The sequence below is a fragment of the Phycomyces blakesleeanus genome, assembly GCF_001638985.1.
Source record: "Phycomyces blakesleeanus NRRL 1555(-) unplaced genomic scaffold PHYBLscaffold_15, whole genome shotgun sequence".
Taxonomy (NCBI): domain Eukaryota; kingdom Fungi; phylum Mucoromycota; class Mucoromycetes; order Mucorales; family Phycomycetaceae; genus Phycomyces; species Phycomyces blakesleeanus.
Genome location: NW_017265148.1, coordinates 1 through 20,502, shown reverse-complemented (window position 1 = coordinate 20,502; position 20,502 = coordinate 1). Strand labels below are relative to the sequence as shown.

General features: G+C 33.2%; 5 protein-coding genes across 5 annotated transcripts; all 5 read left to right on the top strand.

The window, feature by feature from the left end:
- The first annotated feature begins 3,231 nt into the window (after positions 1–3,231).
- On the top strand, positions 3,232–3,991 carry PHYBLDRAFT_159271 (hypothetical protein). Its single transcript, XM_018433957.1, has 2 exons — positions 3,232–3,450; positions 3,518–3,991. Exons 1-2 carry the CDS (start codon positions 3,325–3,327, stop codon positions 3,626–3,628), a joined length of 237 nt encoding a protein of 78 aa, XP_018289487.1. The 5' UTR covers positions 3,232–3,324; the 3' UTR covers positions 3,629–3,991.
- Positions 3,992–5,085: 1,094 nt separating this feature from the next.
- Positions 5,086–5,649, top strand: PHYBLDRAFT_159270 (hypothetical protein; the record flags this gene model as incomplete). The annotated part of the gene is made up of 3 exons (XM_018433956.1): positions 5,086–5,276; positions 5,401–5,469; positions 5,619–5,649. 3 exons carry the CDS (start codon positions 5,086–5,088, stop codon positions 5,647–5,649), a joined length of 291 nt encoding a protein of 96 aa, XP_018289486.1.
- A 3,486-nt stretch (positions 5,650–9,135) lies between these two features.
- On the top strand, positions 9,136–9,437 carry PHYBLDRAFT_147208 (hypothetical protein; the record flags this gene model as incomplete). Its single annotated transcript, XM_018431817.1, has 2 exons — positions 9,136–9,285; positions 9,351–9,437. The coding sequence occupies 2 exons, from the start codon at positions 9,136–9,138 to the stop codon at positions 9,435–9,437; spliced, it is 237 nt and encodes a 78-aa protein (XP_018289485.1).
- A 4,312-nt stretch (positions 9,438–13,749) lies between these two features.
- On the top strand, positions 13,750–15,211 carry PHYBLDRAFT_170125 (hypothetical protein; the record flags this gene model as incomplete). The annotated part of the gene is made up of 5 exons (XM_018436255.1): positions 13,750–13,975; positions 14,402–14,475; positions 14,539–14,572; positions 14,745–14,794; positions 15,128–15,211. 5 exons carry the CDS (start codon positions 13,750–13,752, stop codon positions 15,209–15,211), a joined length of 468 nt encoding a protein of 155 aa, XP_018289484.1.
- Positions 15,212–19,115: 3,904 nt separating this feature from the next.
- PHYBLDRAFT_170124 (hypothetical protein) lies at positions 19,116–20,080 on the top strand (the record flags this gene model as incomplete). The annotated part of the gene is made up of 4 exons (XM_018436254.1): positions 19,116–19,275; positions 19,676–19,749; positions 19,813–19,846; positions 20,019–20,080. 4 exons carry the CDS (start codon positions 19,116–19,118, stop codon positions 20,078–20,080), a joined length of 330 nt encoding a protein of 109 aa, XP_018289483.1.
- Between the last annotated feature and the right edge of the window lie 422 nt (positions 20,081–20,502).

Below are 20,502 nucleotides of genomic sequence, written 5' to 3'. Positions count from 1 at the left end.
AGAATAATTGTAAGAGTGCGTGAGCAAGGGTGAGTAAGATTGTAGCAAAAACGTATATTTATATTTCCAAAAAAAAAAGGATGTCTAGTCTTGATTGATCTTGGTTAAAAGAATATATCTAAAGTAACTTCTTGTACACACACTGTGTAAATTGATACAAAGATTGCTTTTAGATACTACACCATTATATCTATTATGCTTTTTGGATATTTTTTTTGAGTTTCATTTTTTTTAATTACCTATTTTGTTTTTTTTTGTATTTTATTTACTTATTTTTTTTATTTTTCCATATTTTTCCATATTTTTCCTTATCGACCATTTTCTTTTCTTTTCTTTCTCTTTCTGATTTTTGTTATAACTGTGAATTTTACTGGTAAGATACATTCTTCTTAAAAATACTTCTGTACAGACAACAACAAGATTAACACATTCTGTTGTCATAGATACATATATACTCTCTTAGTGTTTTACTATATTCGCAAACTTTTTTGGTAACATATCTTCTTTTTTTTTAAAGCAATTCTTTTCTTCAAATGTAACTAAATAATAATTATTATTTCAGTTGTCATAGATACTAGCGTGTTTTTTCCTTCTGATGTATTCTCTTTACAATGGCCATCCGGATTAGTCCAGGTTAGTAACTATACTTCATGTCATCATCCTATAAAATTATTCTGACTTTTCTCCTTTTTTATAGACAATATCGCCAAAAATATTCCCTACAATTAAACAAGACCATCAACACGGTAATATTTTATTTTTTATTTACTTTTAATATTTATCTGACAGAATATAATTTTTATTACAGATGAATGTTCATCTGCCAAACACGCAATTAATCAAGAACCTCTATCTCTTGGCGCCGTCATTGACATGGTAAGACTTCTTCTTTTATTCTCTTAATATGTATGATAGTATTATTTATACTGTATATTAATATATGTTTTTTACTAAAGGTTATATCAACTCTTGACAAGTACTATCTAGGTCTACAAATAAATCGACTTTCTTCGGGTACGTTCATTACATATTCTGTCACCCAATTCACTCAAACTAACTTCTCTATATTATTTTCATTGTTAAAGAAATTATACTTGACGCCATGCCTCGAACTCTCAAAGTTTTATTTTTATCTTCTTCAGTCATTATATTGTATGTATCCTCAAATTAATATATCACTCACAACATGTAAATATTTAAATACACATCTAACTTCTCTTCTATTATGTTAAATAGTATCTGTGCCAAAGATAACTACTGAATATGAGGGTTTACAAACATTATATATAAAGCACTGCTTGATTTGAGTCATATGAAGGATACCGGTGAAGACGGCCCGAGGCATATAATATTATTCCAATACTATCAACCTAGAATCATTCTATTTTTTCTAATAAATACAAAAATAAACTATAATTCAAACCAATAATAATTGAATATCAAGTAATTGGGGGAGCAGATAATCTATGACCTCATAATAAAGAGTGTTAATGATTGGCTTATAAGCAATAAAATGTCCATGGTTCTAACTATTCACCCAGGGATAGTTCAACAATACACATGCGACGTAGTCCCTGATTATTAACCTTTAACATGGAAACAGATTGTATTACAGCAAAAAACAAAGTTTGAAATAAAGTTTTCTTGGTACTCTATTATATACAAAGATATAAAATTACTATTGACCCCAACTTCACTAGTGCTATCGAACTTTACACTTGTAGATAACAGGTCTGTGCACATGTAACCAGATCAGTTTTGGTACCAGTGGAAATAGGCAAAACCCCACTGTAAAATGCGGAATATTCACAATAGTATGCCTGAATTTCCCCGTGTGTATTTATTGTTATTTTTCCAGTGTTACGGGTACACACTTTTCTCTCTGTCTTTACATGCTTTCTTTCGTATTGGCCTAGTGTGTTTACGATCCGGCTACACAATGAAAATTTTGTTTTCCTTCCAGTGCGACAGGTATATACATCTAGTTCGGCCTTTAGTTACTGTTGGCTTTATTTCTCTACTGGCTTCACAGTTCAAGCCAGCCATCATGGATCCTATATCCGTCCAGTGTTACAGGTATACACTTCTCTTTGGGATTTTACTTACTGTCGGTTTTAATTTTCTACTGTCCTTAAAGTCAAGGCCAACGACCAATCATCTGGTATCCGCCTAGAAATACAGATATAAAAATGTTATTGGGCCGTTACTTATAATTGTTTTTGTTTCTCTAGTGTCCTTGCAGTCAAGGGTAACGAGCAAGAACCCGGTCTCCATATTGGGATATAGTGTTACACATCTCTTTGATTTTTGACTTGCTGCAAACTGTATTTTTTCTCGTGACTTTACAGTCAAATTCAACACTCAAGGATCCGGTTTCCATCAAGTTTTACAGGTATACAAATCTGACAAGTGCTTTTATTTAATGTGTCTTTTTTTTTGTCAAGTGCCTTTACTGTCTATACCAATGATTCCGAATCCGAGCCCTATCCAGAGTGACAGGTATACAAATATGTTTGCGTCTTTACTAACTTTTAGTTTTATATGTCTAGTGCCTATACGGTTTAGGCCGAAGAACTAGGACTTGATATTCATCCAGACTTGCAGATATATATTTTTCGTTGGGCCGTTGATTATTGGCTTTTTTTATCCGTCTATTGTTTTTACTGTCAAGGGCAACCATCAAGGATCCGATCTCCATCCAGTATGACAGGTATACACTTTTCTTTGGGTTTCTACTTATCGCTTGTTTTTTTTTTGTCTAGTGTTTTCACCGCCCAGGTCGAAGAACAAGGATTTCTTCTTCATCCACGGTTACAGGTATACAATTCTCTTTTAGCCTTTGCATAACGCTTGTTTGATTTTTCTAATTTCATTAATGTCTATGCTAAATAATAAGCATCTACTCTCCATCTAAGGCCATAGGTTTAAAAAATATTTTTAAGTATTATTTTACTATTTATTAATTAATTAATTATTATTTTTTAATTTTACACAGCCAAGGCCAATCGATCCAGGTTTACTGTCCTCTAGGGTAACAAGTATATGTACATACCTGATCGTTTACTTACTGCTTGTTGTTTCGAGTAATTTTTATTTAGTCAAACTGAATTACCAAAGTTTTACTATCTACCTAGTGCCCGAGGTATACAGGTCTCATTTAGTACTCACGTATCACTTATTATTCTGTCTAGCTTTTTTATAGTTTAAGCCAGCAATCGGGTTTTTAATCTCCATTAAGGATTAAAGGTATACATGACTATGTGAACCTTTACTTACTAGCTATTATATTTTCTAGTCTTTTTACAGGAAAGGCCCACAATTAATATGAGTTGTTTATCCGGGGGGGACAGGTATACAAATCTGCCAAAAAATCTACTTACTATATATTTGCATAATGTTTTTACAGCCGAAGCCAACGATCAAAGCTTTGATATTCTTTTGGGCTCACAGGTATAAAAGTCTCTTTGACTTTCTAGGTACTATCAGTTGTTTTGTTCTAACCCTTTCTTCTCCGTAGCAAGCGTTCAATGCTCAGCTCTACATCAAAGGTCGCAGGTATACAAGAATCTTTAAGCAATTTACTAAAAAATTAGATTTTCCTAGCGTTTACATAGTCAAGGCGAAATGATCATGTTCTTTCTATCCATTCAAGGTTCTAGGTACACACGCACATTTTAGCATTTATTCTTCACTGGTTGAATCTTTTTAATCTTTGACAGTCCATGCCGAGAATCAAGGTTGCACTTCAAAAAATAGGGTTAAGGTATACATGCCTTTTTAAGCATTTACTTACTACTAATTGCTTTATTCAGACTTTATACAGTCGAGACCAAAGATCAAGAGCCCGATTTCCGCATAGATTTACAGGGATACAAGTGGCTTTCTTTACCCATTAACATATTGATAGCTGTTTGAAGCAGTCTTTTTACAGTTCAATTCAACAGTCAAGGTTCAAATCCCCGTCAAAAATCACTGATATACTGCCACTTTTTAGTATTTACTTACTGCCAATTGTGTTTCTTTAGTCTACTCACAGAAAAGGCCAACAATCAAGATGCCACTCTCCTTCTTGGATGTTAGGTATACCAGTATCTTTGGGTATTTACCTATTACCAGCTTTAGTTCGGTAGTCTTTTCACAATTGAGGCCAACACCCAAGATTCCATAGTTCATGCAGGGTTACTGGTATATATACCTCTTTGAGCATTTGCTTGGTGTCTGCTATATTTGTCTAGTCTTTTCATAGTCAAGGCTACTAATTGAGATTCCGCTGCTCATCTAGGGTAAAAGGTATATATGCTTTTTTTTTAATAGTTAATCATTGCTTGTTGAAATTGTCTAATAATTTTACAGTCAACGCTGATGATCAAGTTTCTGCTATTCGTCGAGGTAACAGGCGTACACCCTCCTTTGAATATCTTTCTGTCATCCATCATATTTATCTAGTCATACCATAGTCCACACCAAGGTTCAAGAGTTTAGTCTCCACCCAGGTTCACAGACATTCAAGTATAATTGCCCTTTTAGGACTGCCGGCTGCTATTGCCTATTGCTTTTAATATATAGGTCAAGGGATAAATTTCCTACTCTCAACCATGAGCCACAGGTATCACCGTTTATTTTGAACATTTATTTATTATCGATTACATTTGATTAGTATTTTAAATCCGAGTCCAACGATCAAGCTTCAGCTTTCCGGGAAGGGTTGAAGATATCCATGTATCTTTGATTTTTTTTAATATCGACTGAATTTCTCTGGCGTTTGCACATTCAAGTCCATTGATCAAGTCTTTGGTCATTATCAAGTTTCCACTCAACATTATTGGGTAAAGGTATATAAGATTCTTAGATTACTTTTTTACAGCCAATGACATTTATCAAGCGTTTTTAGAGTCCTGGTCAACGATCAAGATCCTGCTATTAATTCAACGTCTTAGATATATAAGTGTATTTAAATATTACTTTACTACTGATTCTATCTATTTGATCTTTTTTTTTCTTTTTCTTTTTTACATTCTATGCTAGCCCTCACGGCTCTAGTCTCCATCAAGGCTTATAGACATACAAGTTTTTTTTTATTGGAATATGTTCTTACTATCAGTTTTAATTTTTCTAGTAATTTCACAGTTCATACCAACGATTAGGCGTCCGATTTCCATCCAGGGCTACAGGCATACATCTTTATTACACCATTTACTTACAGCCTGTTTTATATGTCCAGAATCTTCACAGCTCATGTCAACAGTCACGGTTTTGACCTACATCTCCAACCATAGGTATATATATATTTCCGAGAATTTACTTACTATTAGGTGTATTTTTCTAGTGTTTTCATAGTAAAGACCAACGATTAATATTCCGACATTTTCCTACAGTCATAGACATACAAGTCTCTTTGAGCTGTATATTCCCATACTTTTTACGGCAAAGACCAGCGATCAAGGTTTCACTCTCCATAAAAATCCTCAGGTATACAAAGCTCTTTAAATATTTTCTTACTATCAATTAGATTATTCTAGTGTTTACACAGTCAAAGCCAAACTATAAAGCCTCTGTTGCCCGTCCAAGTTCTCCAGTATATATATATTGAGCATCTACTTACTGGTTGTTGTTTTTAGTTATCTTGACATAGTCAAAACCAACGATTAAGGTTTCACCATACATCCAGGGTATGAGATACACATGTCTCGTTTAGTATTTAGCTATCAACTATTATTTTGTCTAGCTTTTTTTTTTATATTTTAAGCCAACGATCAAGTTTTGAGTATTTATTCATGATTACAGGTATATATTTCTTTTTGAACATATACTTATTGTTGGCTTTCTTTTTTTAGTCTATTTACCACCAGGGCGAACGATCAATATTCCGCTGCCCATTTTGGGCTATATGTATACATGACTCTTTAAGCAGTTAATACTTGTCGCTTTTATTTGTCTAGTCTTTTAATCGCCAAGTCCAAAATTTATGGCTCTGCTCTACATCATGGGCCGTAGGTATACAAGTCTCTTTGTGAATCTATTCACTGATGGTTATAAATACTTATAATTTCACAGTTGGTGTCAAAGATTATTGTTTAACTCTTATTCATATGTTACAGGTATACATTGTTTAGTTGCCCATTTTTCTTTGAATTATGCTTGTATTTGCTTATTTTTTTTTCTCTTCGTAGTTTAGGTCAATTATCATGGTTCTATTCTTTATTAAGGATTAAAGACATAGGAGGAGTTTTTAAAATTTTCTCACTGAAAATTGTATTTACTAATTTTTTTTACAGCCGATACCAGGTATCAGTATTCTACTCTCTATTGTGGGCCACAGCTATATTTGTCTTTTTTTTATTTGTCTTTTTTTACTATTTCGACAGCAAAACCCAACGCTAAAAAACTCAATCTCTATCAAGGGTTACAGGTATACCAGTTTCTTTGGATATATTACTACAAATTATTTTTGTATATTATTTTAAACAGACAAGCCCAACGATCAAGATTTCGGGCTCGAGTATCATATACCTGCATATGTATTTGTTTCAATAACTACTTTATGCTGTTTCTATAGGACCTTACAGTCATATTTAATGCTAAACATTAAAACTTTAGTTTTAGGTATGGATTCTAGGTATACAACAATTTTTGACCACTCAGTACTACTTGCTTTATATAAGAAGTATATGTGTAGTTGAAGCCAAATAATTTAAGCTGGTTAAAAATATAAAAGGCTTTTGAGAAATTCACCGACACCTATATCTTTTTTATGTATTTGATATCAAGGATCAAGTAACAAATTTGTGCTCCCCATCATTGTTTAAAGATATACAAGTATTTTTTAAATTATTTCTTTTATTAATGTTTTCATTTCAGTAGTGTATTTCCAATTGATTTAAAGGATCAAGTTTTTGCCTCCATTATAGACTAAACGTATACAGTGCTATTTGAAAATTTAAATAACGTAATTTGCTTTCGTCTAGTACTCACAGTCAAGACAAGTATCAGAGCTCCACGTTTCCTCATAGGATAGAGGTGAACAAGACTCTCTGAACATTTAATTACTGCCTCTTTTAACTACAGCTTGGCCTTACCGTACTTACATTCGCTACTTATCCTGTGGCTGCAAGGAATCGCATAACACTAGCATAACGTTATTACTGCTCATCATCTATCCCAATTAACAACATTAGCAACTCGGCATACTTTAGCTTATTTGTTAGTTTCGGGTATGTTTAATTCAGCCACTAGATTATCCACTGTATTGTATATCGCAGACCTCTGGATATATCCTCTCAGTATCCTCCTCATGCTAATATGAGCCACGAAACTGATCCCACTCAATCTCTAATATTCAATCATTATAGCTACCACCATCACTTTTGAAGCGCTAGTATCTAAATCAATAGCGTATTAACAGTTGAAGGTCAGCTATGCATACGTATATGGCTACTCACGGGGCTATCTTCGTCGTCCTCGTCGCCACCCAGGAAATATTCCCTGAACTAGACACCTTATTCGCCATATATTTAACCTAATAGATCATACATACGCTCAATCAGCGTAGCCAATGCCACACACTAGATATCCATATCGAGCGGCCACTTCCAACTTATTCTTGATATTGAATTTGTCCTTAATCATATAGCAGTTCCATCTACATTAGACATTACAATATTCGAAGCTAAATCAGCTTTGGCTATTCTCTAGCTTTTTCGCCTTTAAATACATTACCTCCAATACATATTACAAAAAAAAATATTATGAATGGTTTCATTCTCTGTGCAACTTTTGATATCTTTGTGTTGGTGTTGGTATGCCCAAAAAAAGAATTGAATATAGTGGTTGGCGGTGTCAATCTTGATAGAGTTTTGAAGTTGATGTTGGTACGTGTAAAAAAAAAGAAAAAGAAAATAAATATGTTAAGGTTTCTGGTGTCTGTTTTGGTAGCGTTGTGAGGTTGGTGTCGATTACAGTAGATTTGTAAAGTCAATTTAGGCATGGGGGTTTGACTGAGGATTCCCGAAAGGGATGAGGTAGGTAAAAAAAATATTCAAGGCATCGTTAAAAAGAATTTTTTTTATTCTCTTGTGGCTCAGTGAAGGTGATTTTTGATAGACAGTCCTCTCTGAAAAGTAAATATTTCATTATTAATTTTATTTTAATACGTTATACTATACTACACTATAATATAGTATATCTTTCTATAGGTTTAAGTATAGGTTGAACAACAACAAGGAAGAAATACTGACGGGATCGTTGTAGAAAATGTGCCCTAATCAAAAGAGGTAATGTATCAAAAAATGGAAGAACGGATATGGATACTGTGAACGTGTGCGTGGTTGTTGGCGGCCGCCTCTCCTCGGAGAATGAATTTGAAGAAGAAAGGAGAACGAAGTGTAGATGAGAGGAGCGAGAGGAAGAAGCAGAGGAGACCCATATATGAAGTTTAATGAAAATGAATGAAGTATCTCTTTTTACCACGTTAAAAACACTTTTCCCATTTTATTATTTTGATAACTGATTCTCATCCCTATACGCCTAGTCAAATAAATATTATTTGACTCATCCTAACTATTGGAGTGCACATCTATTGTCTCGAGAACGTATCCTCTTGAAGTAGTTTACTGTCCATCGTTACCACACATCCATTAAGAATATAGAACCTGTGCTAGATAGTAACCCGGGTGTAAATACTGTCCAACTTGAATGGCCCTCCTCGCAGTAGTATTGTAATGAGTTACAATACCTCTTACAAGTACCCTATGTGTCAATACAAGACGCTAAAAGAGGGATTGTGATAAATCCCAAATGAAGAAAGAGGGGGTGTTAGGGGGTTTGTCTACGTCACAATTATTGTTACCATTGGCATGATGGTCGAAACCGAACCCACCACTCCCTACGTTTCAATATCAACAAGAACGCAAACCTCAAAGTGTAGATTAAATAGTAATATTAATCATGAATAACAAATACAACGCTTCTGGGAATATCATCCTGCACACACATACAAACCAATTTACTCTATAACATAAACAGGTATTGCTGAATTTGATATCTTATATTACATATATTACTATTGTATTGTATTTTATTTTGCCTTGTTTTAATAATATTACTAGACCGTTGATGCAGAATAATTGCCAATAAAACATGTTTGAGCAACTCTCTAGCACACGGAACAACTTACCTAAAGTCCCAGCGCTCAGCATCCAGTTCAACCCCTTTGATCCTCCCCTGTATCAAATATATGATTTTTTTACATATATAAAACATGACCGCGGACGGTTAAACGACACCAGTGTAAAATATGAATGACTCACTATTGATTTAACCTGTGGAATCTGGCAAGCTATTTACCTCAATAGCCGGAACCAAACATTTCTCAAATCGGCATTGGTACTACACCCAAGTTACATGCTAAAAACGGTTCCGTTCGTATCCTTCAACAATAGATCCTGTCAAGAGTGATCCGTGCACATATTTAATATCAGATATAGCAGCTATTATGCACCCATACACTCTCTCTCTGGATAAACCAGAAGATATTTGTAGTAAATCTACATTTTATTGGTATTGCTGTGTATCTTGGTCCCATGACCCAATCCTACTCAAGATTTTCATTTTTCTTCTACACTGATAATGTATTGCCTAGCTTTGTTAGTTTACCTTACTCTTCTTGTATTCACAGAGGGTTTATTTCATTCCTTCAAACTGCTTAACTTATCCAGATAGTTTATTATGTCAAAAGGCACTAGTCCTTAGTACACCTACACAATTTTTTTATCTATTCGTCTCAACCGCAATATCTCTGATAATATTGGGCGTTGAGTGATTGTTCAGGTGCACTAGTTAATCACACCAATGTTCAAATACGATTATATGTAATTTCAGACAACATTATCTCTTTATTATTGTCTTCTTTTTAGTAATCCACGGCCTATAAATTCTTTGCTTAAATCTATAGAAGCTTAAAAGATCTTGAGATCTCGTTTGGATCTCTCTGATTTCAATCCCGTACGAAGAGCCAAATGATTTTCTCTTGTGACATCACACAATCGCAGCTCCATGATTTACTTCTTTTCTAAGATTCATCGGAATTTCTAGAAACAAAAAGGAAGAAAAAATCGACATGTTATTGCTTGATAAAAGTAGTTGTGCGAATTATTATTATATAAATATAACTTCTCTGTACATATATAATTCTTGTAATGTAGAACGCCTTAACAAGCTATATATCATTCAAAAGTATAACAGTAAAATAAATAGATAAATTGAGAGTAAAAATAAAAGTAAAACAGGTTTCAGTCGGCATTTATAATATTTAATTTTTTTTTTATTTTTTTTTCAAGAAATCAATATTTTACCAAAAAAAAATTCGTAAAATTCTACTTTTCTCACCTTCTACTGATTGTATCTGTATGCTTTTTGGTTCTATCGATAGCTAATAAAGAAGAGTAACAGAAAAGTGACATTAGAGGCGCATTGTCGGTCTTTAGAATTTTTTCGGAGATTGAATCATGCTACGATTAGATGGCCGCCGGGATTTGGTATAGTGGGCAGGTTGGTAGAAAGTTAAAATGAATCGAATTTTGCTGTCCGAGTAGAATATAATAACTATATATATATATTAGGAGAAGAAGAAAAAATTGAATTAATCTATAAACAATGCATGTCTTTGCTCACATATTCATCTATGTGATAAAATGATGTCAGAACAAAAAAAAATTGGTGTAGACAGACTAAAAGTTCAAAAAAAGTGCAAAAGAAGAACAAATTTTAAGTCATATCATTGGGCAAGAGTTTTAATTAATTTTGGTCTTTTTTTGAGCTTTTAGTCTGTCCACACCAAGTGATCAAACATTTACCTCTAATTCTGAAAAAAAATTGTGACTACTTGCATATACAATAAAAAGTAAATATTAAAAATAGAAAAAATAATGAGAAAAATAAGAGGTAAAAATGCTATTGTCTTTAATAAATGCTTATTACAAAAAAATATAAAAGTGAAAATATTAAATGATTTTTTTTTACTGTTAACTTGGTATTTAAACTATGAAGCAATCAAATCTATTACTTTTTTGAGATTCTATCACTTGCTTTACCTTGATTAATATAAAAGTCAGATTTTGAAAATTTTTATCTTTATTTTGTTGAGAGTTGCGACTGAAAATAATATGCTTGAATAAAGCAATAACTATTATAGCTTCTTTATTTAATATATTAATCATTTTGTATGATTAGTATAAAAACAGAACATTTGCCAGAACTATAAAGATAATACTAATCTATTAATTGTTCTCGCATAATACATGGAATAATTAATCACTCAAAAATATAATCTTACTAATTTTTTTTTTAAAAAAAATTAAAAGATTCTATCATGATATATAAAACCAAAAAATACCCAAACATATACTCTATTGAGAATTGAACGCCGGACCTGGCTTGAAGTAGTAACAGCGCTTACCACATAACCTAAATATAAGTATGGTTGAACAAAAATAAAAATGTATATCTCCGACACAACTGTTGGTGCTTGCAAAATATGACATGGTTACTCTATTGCTCTGTCTAATGGTTTTCATGATATGTCTTTGATGTCACCGTACTTTTATAATATATATTATATTAGTAGCTAATTTAGTTGAAAAATTAAAATATTATAATAAGCCCAATATATGTTTCTTTTTTTTAAAAATATAGGTTTGAGGATTATGTTGTGCATCTATAAAGAGAGATTACTATGGCAGGACTTTGTGTTAGACAATGACTGTTTGGTCTAGAACTGGATATTTAAAGATATACTAAAAGTAAGAATTTTTAAAAATTATGTGTGATAGGATGGGGTCATTTTCATTGAAGAAGGTGTTGAAGGTATAAGTATATAGATATCATGTGCATGCGAAAGTAAAAAGACAGTTCTGAGAATAGTAGTATATGTCACTTCAGATATAAAAGAACAGAGTATATGGGTTCCGAGTGCTGAAGTTTGATTATATGGTTATTATTTTTATTTTTATTTTTCAGTAGTGATAAAATAAGAAAGATAGTATGATTGGTATTGTCGACTTTGAACGCAGTGCGAAGTTGTTGTTGGTACAGGGTTGAAAAAAGAAAAGAATAGAGTGGCGATGACTGTCGCCTTTGAACGCAGTGCGAAGTTGTTGTTAGTACATGGTTGAAAAAAGAAAAGAATAGAGTGGCGATGACTGTCGCCTTTGAACGCAGTGCGAAGTTGTTGTTGGTACATGGTTGAAAAGAGAAAAGAATAGAGTGGCGATGACTGTCGCCTTTGAAAGCAGTGCGAAGCTTATAGGGACACGAAGGTTTGACCAAGGGCTTATTTTTTGTTAGAGCCGCATATACAGTGAACAGTCGTCAAAAAGATAAAATAAAGAGTATTTCATTTTTTATTTTATTTTTCAAAAGAGTGCGCTTCCTTTTCGTATTGCGTCGCTTTCGGTCCACTTTGAGTTGCAATACAATATGAATGACGATCCCCAACAGGAATGAAGATCCTCGACTGGGATGGCGGAATGTCGAAAGAAGATTCAAGCCATCGTTAAAAAGATTTTTTTTTTGTTTTGGTTACAGCACAGTGAAGGGGTTTTGAATACACAGTCCTCTCTCAACGATTGTAAGTGAGTACCATACGGTCTTTAAACCTTCGTATGGGTAACAGTATCCCTGTCAATGGACCCTGCTATGATTCTTTCACTTGTGGGTACACAAAGGGTGTCTGCACCACCGATCAGTAATACCAGTTTACAAAAAAGTGCGTGCTGTCCGAATTGTCGATTAGAGCCCTTAGTTTGTAAAAAGATATAAAAAGAAATAGACAATATCGTATATATTGTACCAGTGCAGCCAATTGACTGGTAGACAGATCCCCAAGTGTGTGCGTGTGTATTAAAGAGGGAAAAAAGGTAGGTGTAAGAGCTCATCTGAAATATACTAACAGATTATATATATATAGTCCTAGAGTAACTTTTAGTATATGAACACAATTCATTTTAAAATAACTTGATAATATATAGATATATATCAACTTGGATTAGACTTATAAATAAAAAGAAAATAAGAGATAAAGCGAATTAAAGGAAGTAGAGTGTTAATTGATCCATAAATATCCAGTGGATCAAACTGTTATAAAGATGTATTAAACCCCATATTGTTGCTTATAGCTCGGATCGGATTTAATTTTAATCAAAATCTTTTGCAGCCGAAATATATATATTCTTGCACAGAACTATTTAATAAACTGCTTGAGAAGTATATGGTACAAGCCAAAGATATCTATTTGTTTAAGTTGCTGTTTAAATAGTTTTAAATAAGAGTATATTTGAAAAATTGAATAGGAAATAAATGATACAAGCTATAGACATATTTCAGTCGAGTTACTATTTAAAAAATCGCAAAGAAATATATAATTATTGAATATAATAGTACCAGCCTTTTTCATTATTAAAATAAAGCCTTTTGGAATTAGATAAAAATAAGATATTGGAATTCATTATATATACTAATATATTAATATGAAATATCAAAAGGCTTGATTATTTGCACGAACAAAGATATAAACCAAAAAACACAAGCTATTAGTTAACTGTAGAGTATCGTGTATAAAGTATCAAAGTGCTTTGCTTTCTATTTTTGGTTGGTTTATTTTGATTTTCATATGATTCTATACTTTTTTTAGACAAAACAAACAAACTTACTTGGGCGGTTACCCAGGCTTTTTTTTTACGATAAACCTGTTATTTCATGCATGACCATCGCATCCGCACTACGGATGCGTTATTGGAATCGCATCCGCACTACGGATGCGTTATTAGAATCGCATCCGCACTACGGATGCGAAAACTTTATCTTTACCTTATTACTTTAGAGAAACCTTTGGATTACCAAATGCATTACCTCAAAACTATAAATGATTATAGTTTTTGCGATTTGTTAGAAAATAAACTTTTCCTCTCCCATATGACCACTGGTTATGGCACCCCCCACCCACAACGCCCCCTTTTCTCTCACACCTCAACTACAGACACAAATATGCCTCGGCTGCATACACACACTTTAAATATATCTACCTCAACTACCCACACATCGACTACTCACACATCAACTACTCACACATCGACTACTCACACATCGACTATTCACACATCGACTATTCACACATCGACTACTCACACATCGACTACCCACACACACATCTCTCTTATAATAAATTCATAACCTATATAAACATATAATAAATAATAAATCATATTTTATTTTAGTTATTTAAAGATATTAAAATAAATAAGATATGCGAGTAGGGAGAGACCAAGTTAATTTGTTTGAAGTGAAAGGGACAAGAAGAATGAGAGTACAGAGTATAAGAAATATATGTTTCTTTTTTTTAAAAATATAGGTTTGAGGATTATGTTGTGCATCTATAAAGAGAGATTACTATGGCAGGACTTTGTGTTAGACAATGACTGTTTGGTCTAGAACTGGATATTTAAAGATATACTAAAAGTAAGAATTTTTAAAAATTATGTGTGATAGGATGGGGTCATTTTCATTGAAGAAGGTGTTGAAGGTATAAGTATATAGATATCATGTGCATGCGAAAGTAAAAAGACAGTTCTGAGAATAGTAGTATATGTCACTTCAGATATAAAAGAACAGAGTATATGGGTTCCGAGTGCTGAAGTTTGATTATATGGTTATTATTTTTATTTTTATTTTTCAGTAGTGATAAAATAAGAAAGATAGTATGATTGGTATTGTCGACTTTGAACGCAGTGCGAAGTTGTTGTTGGTACAGGGTTGAAAAAAGAAAAGAATAGAGTGGCGATGACTGTCGCCTTTGAACGCAGTGCGAAGTTGTTGTTAGTACATGGTTGAAAAAAGAAAAGAATAGAGTGGCGATGACTGTCGCCTTTGAACGCAGTGCGAAGTTGTTGTTGGTACATGGTTGAAAAGAGAAAAGAATAGAGTGGCGATGACTGTCGCCTTTGAAAGCAGTGCGAAGCTTATAGGGACACGAAGGTTTGACCAAGGGCTTATTTTTTGTTAGAGCCGCATATACAGTGAACAGTCGTCAAAAAGATAAAATAAAGAGTATTTCATTTTTTATTTTATTTTTCAAAAGAGTGCGCTTCCTTTTCGTATTGCGTCGCTTTCGGTCCACTTTGAGTTGCAATACAATATGAATGACGATCCCCAACAGGAATGAAGATCCTCGACTGGGATGGCGGAATGTCGAAAGAAGATTCAAGCCATCGTTAAAAAGATTTTTTTTTGTTTTGGTTACAGCACAGTGAAGGGGTTTTGGATACACAGTCCTCTCTCAACGATTGTAAGTGAGTACCATACGGTCTTTAAACCTTCGTATGGGTAACAGTATCCCTGTCAATGGACCCTGCTATGATTCTTTCACTTGTGGGTACACAAAGGGTGTCTGCACCACCGATCAGTAATACCAGTTTACAAAAAAGTGCGTGCTGTCCGAATTGTCGATTAGAGCCCTTAGTTTGTAAAAAGATATAAAAAGAAATAGACAATATCGTATATATTGTACCAGTGCAGCCAATTGACTGGTAGACAGATCCCCAAGTGTGTGCGTGTGTATTAAAGAGGGAAAAAAGGTAGGTGTAAGAGCTCATCTGAAATATACTAACAGATTATATATATATAGTCCTAGAGTAACTTTTAGTATATGAACACAATTCATTTTAAAATAACTTGATAATATATAGATATATATCAACTTGGATTAGACTTATAAATAAAAAGAAAATAAGAGATAAAGCGAATTAAAGGAAGTAGAGTGTTAATTGATCCATAAATATCCAGTGGATCAAACTGTTATAAAGATGTATTAAACCCCATATTGTTGCTTATAGCTCGGATCGGATTTAATTTTAATCAAAATCTTTTGCAGCCGAAATATATATATTCTTGCACAGAACTATTTAATAAACTGCTTGAGAAGTATATGGTACAAGCCAAAGATATCTATTTGTTTAAGTTGCTGTTTAAATAGTTTTAAATAAGAGTATATTTGAAAAATTGAATAGGAAATAAATGATACAAGCTATAGACATATTTCAGTCGAGTTACTATTTAAAAAATCGCAAAGAAATATATAATTATTGAATATAATAGTACCAGCCTTTTTCATTATTAAAATAAAGCCTTTTGGAATTAGATAAAAATAAGATATTGGAATTCATTATATATACTAATATATTAATATGAAATATCAAAAGGCTTGATTATTTGCACGAACAAAGATATAAACCAAAAAACACAAGCTATTAGTTAACTGTAGAGTATCGTGTATAAAGTATCAAAGTGCTTTGCTTTCTATTTTTGGTTGGTTTATTTTGATTTTCATATGATTCTATACTTTTTTTAGACAAAACAAACAAACTTACTTGGGCGGTTACCCAGGCTTTTTTTTTACGATAAACCTGTTATTTCATGCATGACCATCGCATCCGCACTACGGATGCGAAAACTTTATCTTTACCTTATTACTTTAGAGAAACCTTTGGATTACCAAATGCATTACCTCAAAACTATAAATGATTATAGTTTTTGCGATTTGTTAGAAAATAAACTTTTCCTCTCCCATATGACCACTGGTTATGGCACCCCCCACCCACAACGCCCCCTTTTCTCTCACACCTCAACTACAGACACAAATATGCCTCGGCTGCATACACACACTTTAAATATATCTACCTCAACTACCCACACATCGACTACTCACACATCAACTACTCACACATCGACTACTCACACATCGACTATTCACACATCGACTATTCACACATCGACTACTCACACATCGACTACCCACACACACATCTCTCTTATAATAAATTCATAACCTATATAAACATATAATAAATAATAAATCATATTTTATTTTAGTTATTTAAAGATATTAAAATAAATAAGATATGCGAGTAGGGAGAGACCAAGTTAATTTGTTTGAAGTGAAAGGGACAAGAAGAATGAGAGTACAGAGTATAAGAAATATATGTTTCTTTTTTTTAAAAATATAGGTTTGAGGATTATGTTGTGCATCTATAAAGAGAGATTACTATGGCAGGACTTTGTGTTAGACAATGACTGTTTGGTCTAGAACTGGATATTTAAAGATATACTAAAAGTAAGAATTTTTAAAAATTATGTGTGATAGGATGGGGTCATTTTCATTGAAGAAGGTGTTGAAGGTATAAGTATATAGATATCATGTGCATGCGAAAGTAAAAAGACAGTTCTGAGAATAGTAGTATATGTCACTTCAGATATAAAAGAACAGAGTATATGGGTTCCGAGTGCTGAAGTTTGATTATATGGTTATTATTTTTATTTTTATTTTTCAGTAGTGATAAAATAAGAAAGATAGTATGATTGGTATTGTCGACTTTGAACGCAGTGCGAAGTTGTTGTTGGTACAGGGTTGAAAAAAGAAAAGAATAGAGTGGCGATGACTGTCGCCTTTGAACGCAGTGCGAAGTTGTTGTTAGTACATGGTTGAAAAAAGAAAAGAATAGAGTGGCGATGACTGTCGCCTTTGAACGCAGTGCGAAGTTGTTGTTGGTACATGGTTGAAAAGAGAAAAGAATAGAGTGGCGATGACTGTCGCCTTTGAAAGCAGTGCGAAGCTTATAGGGACACGAAGGTTTGACCAAGGGCTTATTTTTTGTTAGAGCCGCATATACAGTGAACAGTCGTCAAAAAGATAAAATAAAGAGTATTTCATTTTTTATTTTATTTTTCAAAAGAGTGCGCTTCCTTTTCGTATTGCGTCGCTTTCGGTCCACTTTGAGTTGCAATACAATATGAATGACGATCCCCAACAGGAATGAAGATCCTCGACTGGGATGGCGGAATGTCGAAAGAAGATTCAAGCCATCGTTAAAAAGATTTTTTTTTGTTTTGGTTACAGCACAGTGAAGGGGTTTTGGATACACAGTCCTCTCTCAACGATTGTAAGTGAGTACCATACGGTCTTTAAACCTTCGTATGGGTAACAGTATCCCTGTCAATGGACCCTGCTATGATTCTTTCACTTGTGGGTACACAAAGGGTGTCTGCACCACCGATCAGTAATACCAGTTTACAAAAAAGTGCGTGCTGTCCGAATTGTCGATTAGAGCCCTTAGTTTGTAAAAAGATATAAAAAGAAATAGACAATATCGTATATATTGTACCAGTGCAGCCAATTGACTGGTAGACAGATCCCCAAGTGTGTGCGTGTGTATTAAAGAGGGAAAAAAGGTAGGTGTAAGAGCTCATCTGAAATATACTAACAGATTATATATATATAGTCCTAGAGTAACTTTTAGTATATGAACACAATTCATTTTAAAATAACTTGATAATATATAGATATATATCAACTTGGATTAGACTTATAAATAAAAAGAAAATAAGAGATAAAGCGAATTAAAGGAAGTAGAGTGTTAATTGATCCATAAATATCCAGTGGATCAAACTGTTATAAAGATGTATTAAACCCCATATTGTTGCTTATAGCTCGGATCGGATTTAATTTTAATCAAAATCTTTTGCAGCCGAAATATATATATTCTTGCACAGAACTATTTAATAAACTGCTTGAGAAGTATATGGTACAAGCCAAAGATATCTATTTGTTTAAGTTGCTGTTTAAATAGTTTTAAATAAGAGTATATTTGAAAAATTGAATAGGAAATAAATGATACAAGCTATAGACATATTTCAGTCGAGTTACTATTTAAAAAATCGCAAAGAAATATATAATTATTGAATATAATAGTACCAGCCTTTTTCATTATTAAAATAAAGCCTTTTGGAATTAGATAAAAATAAGATATTGGAATTCATTATATATACTAATATATTAATATGAAATATCAAAAGGCTTGATTATTTGCACGAACAAAGATATAAACCAAAAAACACAAGCTATTAGTTAACTGTAGAGTATCGTGTATAAAGTATCAAAGTGCTTTGCTTTCTATTTTTGGTTGGTTTATTTTGATTTTCATATGATTATATACTTTTTTTAGACAAAACAAACAAACTTACTTGGGCGGTTACCCAGGCTTTTTTTTTACGATAAACCTGTTATTTCATGCATGACCATCGCATCCGCACTACGGATGCGAAAACTTTATCTTTACCTTATTACTTTAGAGAAACCTTTGGATTACCAAATGCATTACCTCAAAACTATAAATGATTATAGTTTTTGCGATTTGTTAGAAAATAAACTTTTCCTCTCCCATATGACCACTGGTTATGGCACCCCCCACCCACAACGCCCCCTTTTCTCTCACACCTCAACTACAGACACAAATATGCCTCGGCTGCATACACACACTTTAAATATATCTATCTCAACTACCCACACACCGACTACCCACACATCGACTACTCACACATCGACTACTCACACATCGACTACTCACACATCGACTACCCACACACACATCTCTCTTATAATAAATTCATAACCTATATAAACATATAATAAATAATAAATCATATTTTATTTTAGTTATTTAAAGATATTAAAATAAATAAGATATGCGAGTAGGGAGAGACCAAGTTAATTTGTTTGAAGTGAAAGGGACAAGAAGAATGAGAGTACAGAGTATAAGAAATATATGTTTCTTTTTTTTTTTTTAAAATATAGGTTTGAGGATTATGTTGTGCATCTATAAAGAGAGATTACTATGGCAGGACTTTGTGTTAGACAATGGCTGTTTGGTCTAGAACTGGATATTTAAAGATATACTAAAAGTAAGAATTTTTAAAAATTATGTGTGATAGGATGGGGTCATTTTCATTGAAGAAGGTGTTGAAGGTATAAGTATATAGATATCATGTGCATGCGAAAGTAAAAAGACAGTTCTGAGAATAGTAGTATATGTCACTTCAGATATAAAAGAATAGAGTATATGGGTTCCGAGTGCTGAAGTTTGATTATATGGTTATTATTTTTATTTTTATTTTTCAGTAGTGATAAAATAAGAAAGATAGTATGATTGGTATTGTCGACTTTGAAAGTGGTGCGAAGTTGTTGTTGGTACAGGGTTGAAAAAAGAAAACAATAGAGTGGCGATGACTGTCGCCTTTGAGAGCAGTGCGAAGTTGTTGTTAGTACAGGGTTGAAAAAAGAAAACAATAGAGTGGCGATGACTGTCGCCTTTGAACGCAGTGCGAAGTTGTTGTTAGTACAGGGTTGAAAAAAGAAAACAATAGAGTGGCGATGACTGTCGCCTTTGAGAGCAGTGCGAAGTTGTTGTTAGTACAGGGTTGAAAAAAGAAAACAATAGAGTGGCAATGACTGTCGCCTTTGAGAGCAGTGCGAAGTTGTTGTTAGTACAGGGTTGAAAAAAGAAAACAATAGAGTGGCGATGACTGTCGCCTTTGAGAGCAGTGCGAAGTTGTTGTTAGTACAGGGTTGAAAAAAGAAAACAATAGAGTGGCGATGACTGTCGCCTTTGAGAGCAGTGCGAA

Excerpts from the sequence above, each read along its gene's own strand:
- PHYBLDRAFT_159271 (XM_018433957.1), top strand. The coding sequence starts at position 3,325 with ATGAGTTGTTTATCCGGGGGGGACAGGTATACAAATCTGCCAAAAAAT. Across the intron at positions 3,451-3,517 it reads ATATTCTTTTGGGCTCACAG|CAAGCGTTCAATGCTCAGCT; the intron begins GTATAAAAGTCT and ends TCTTCTCCGTAG.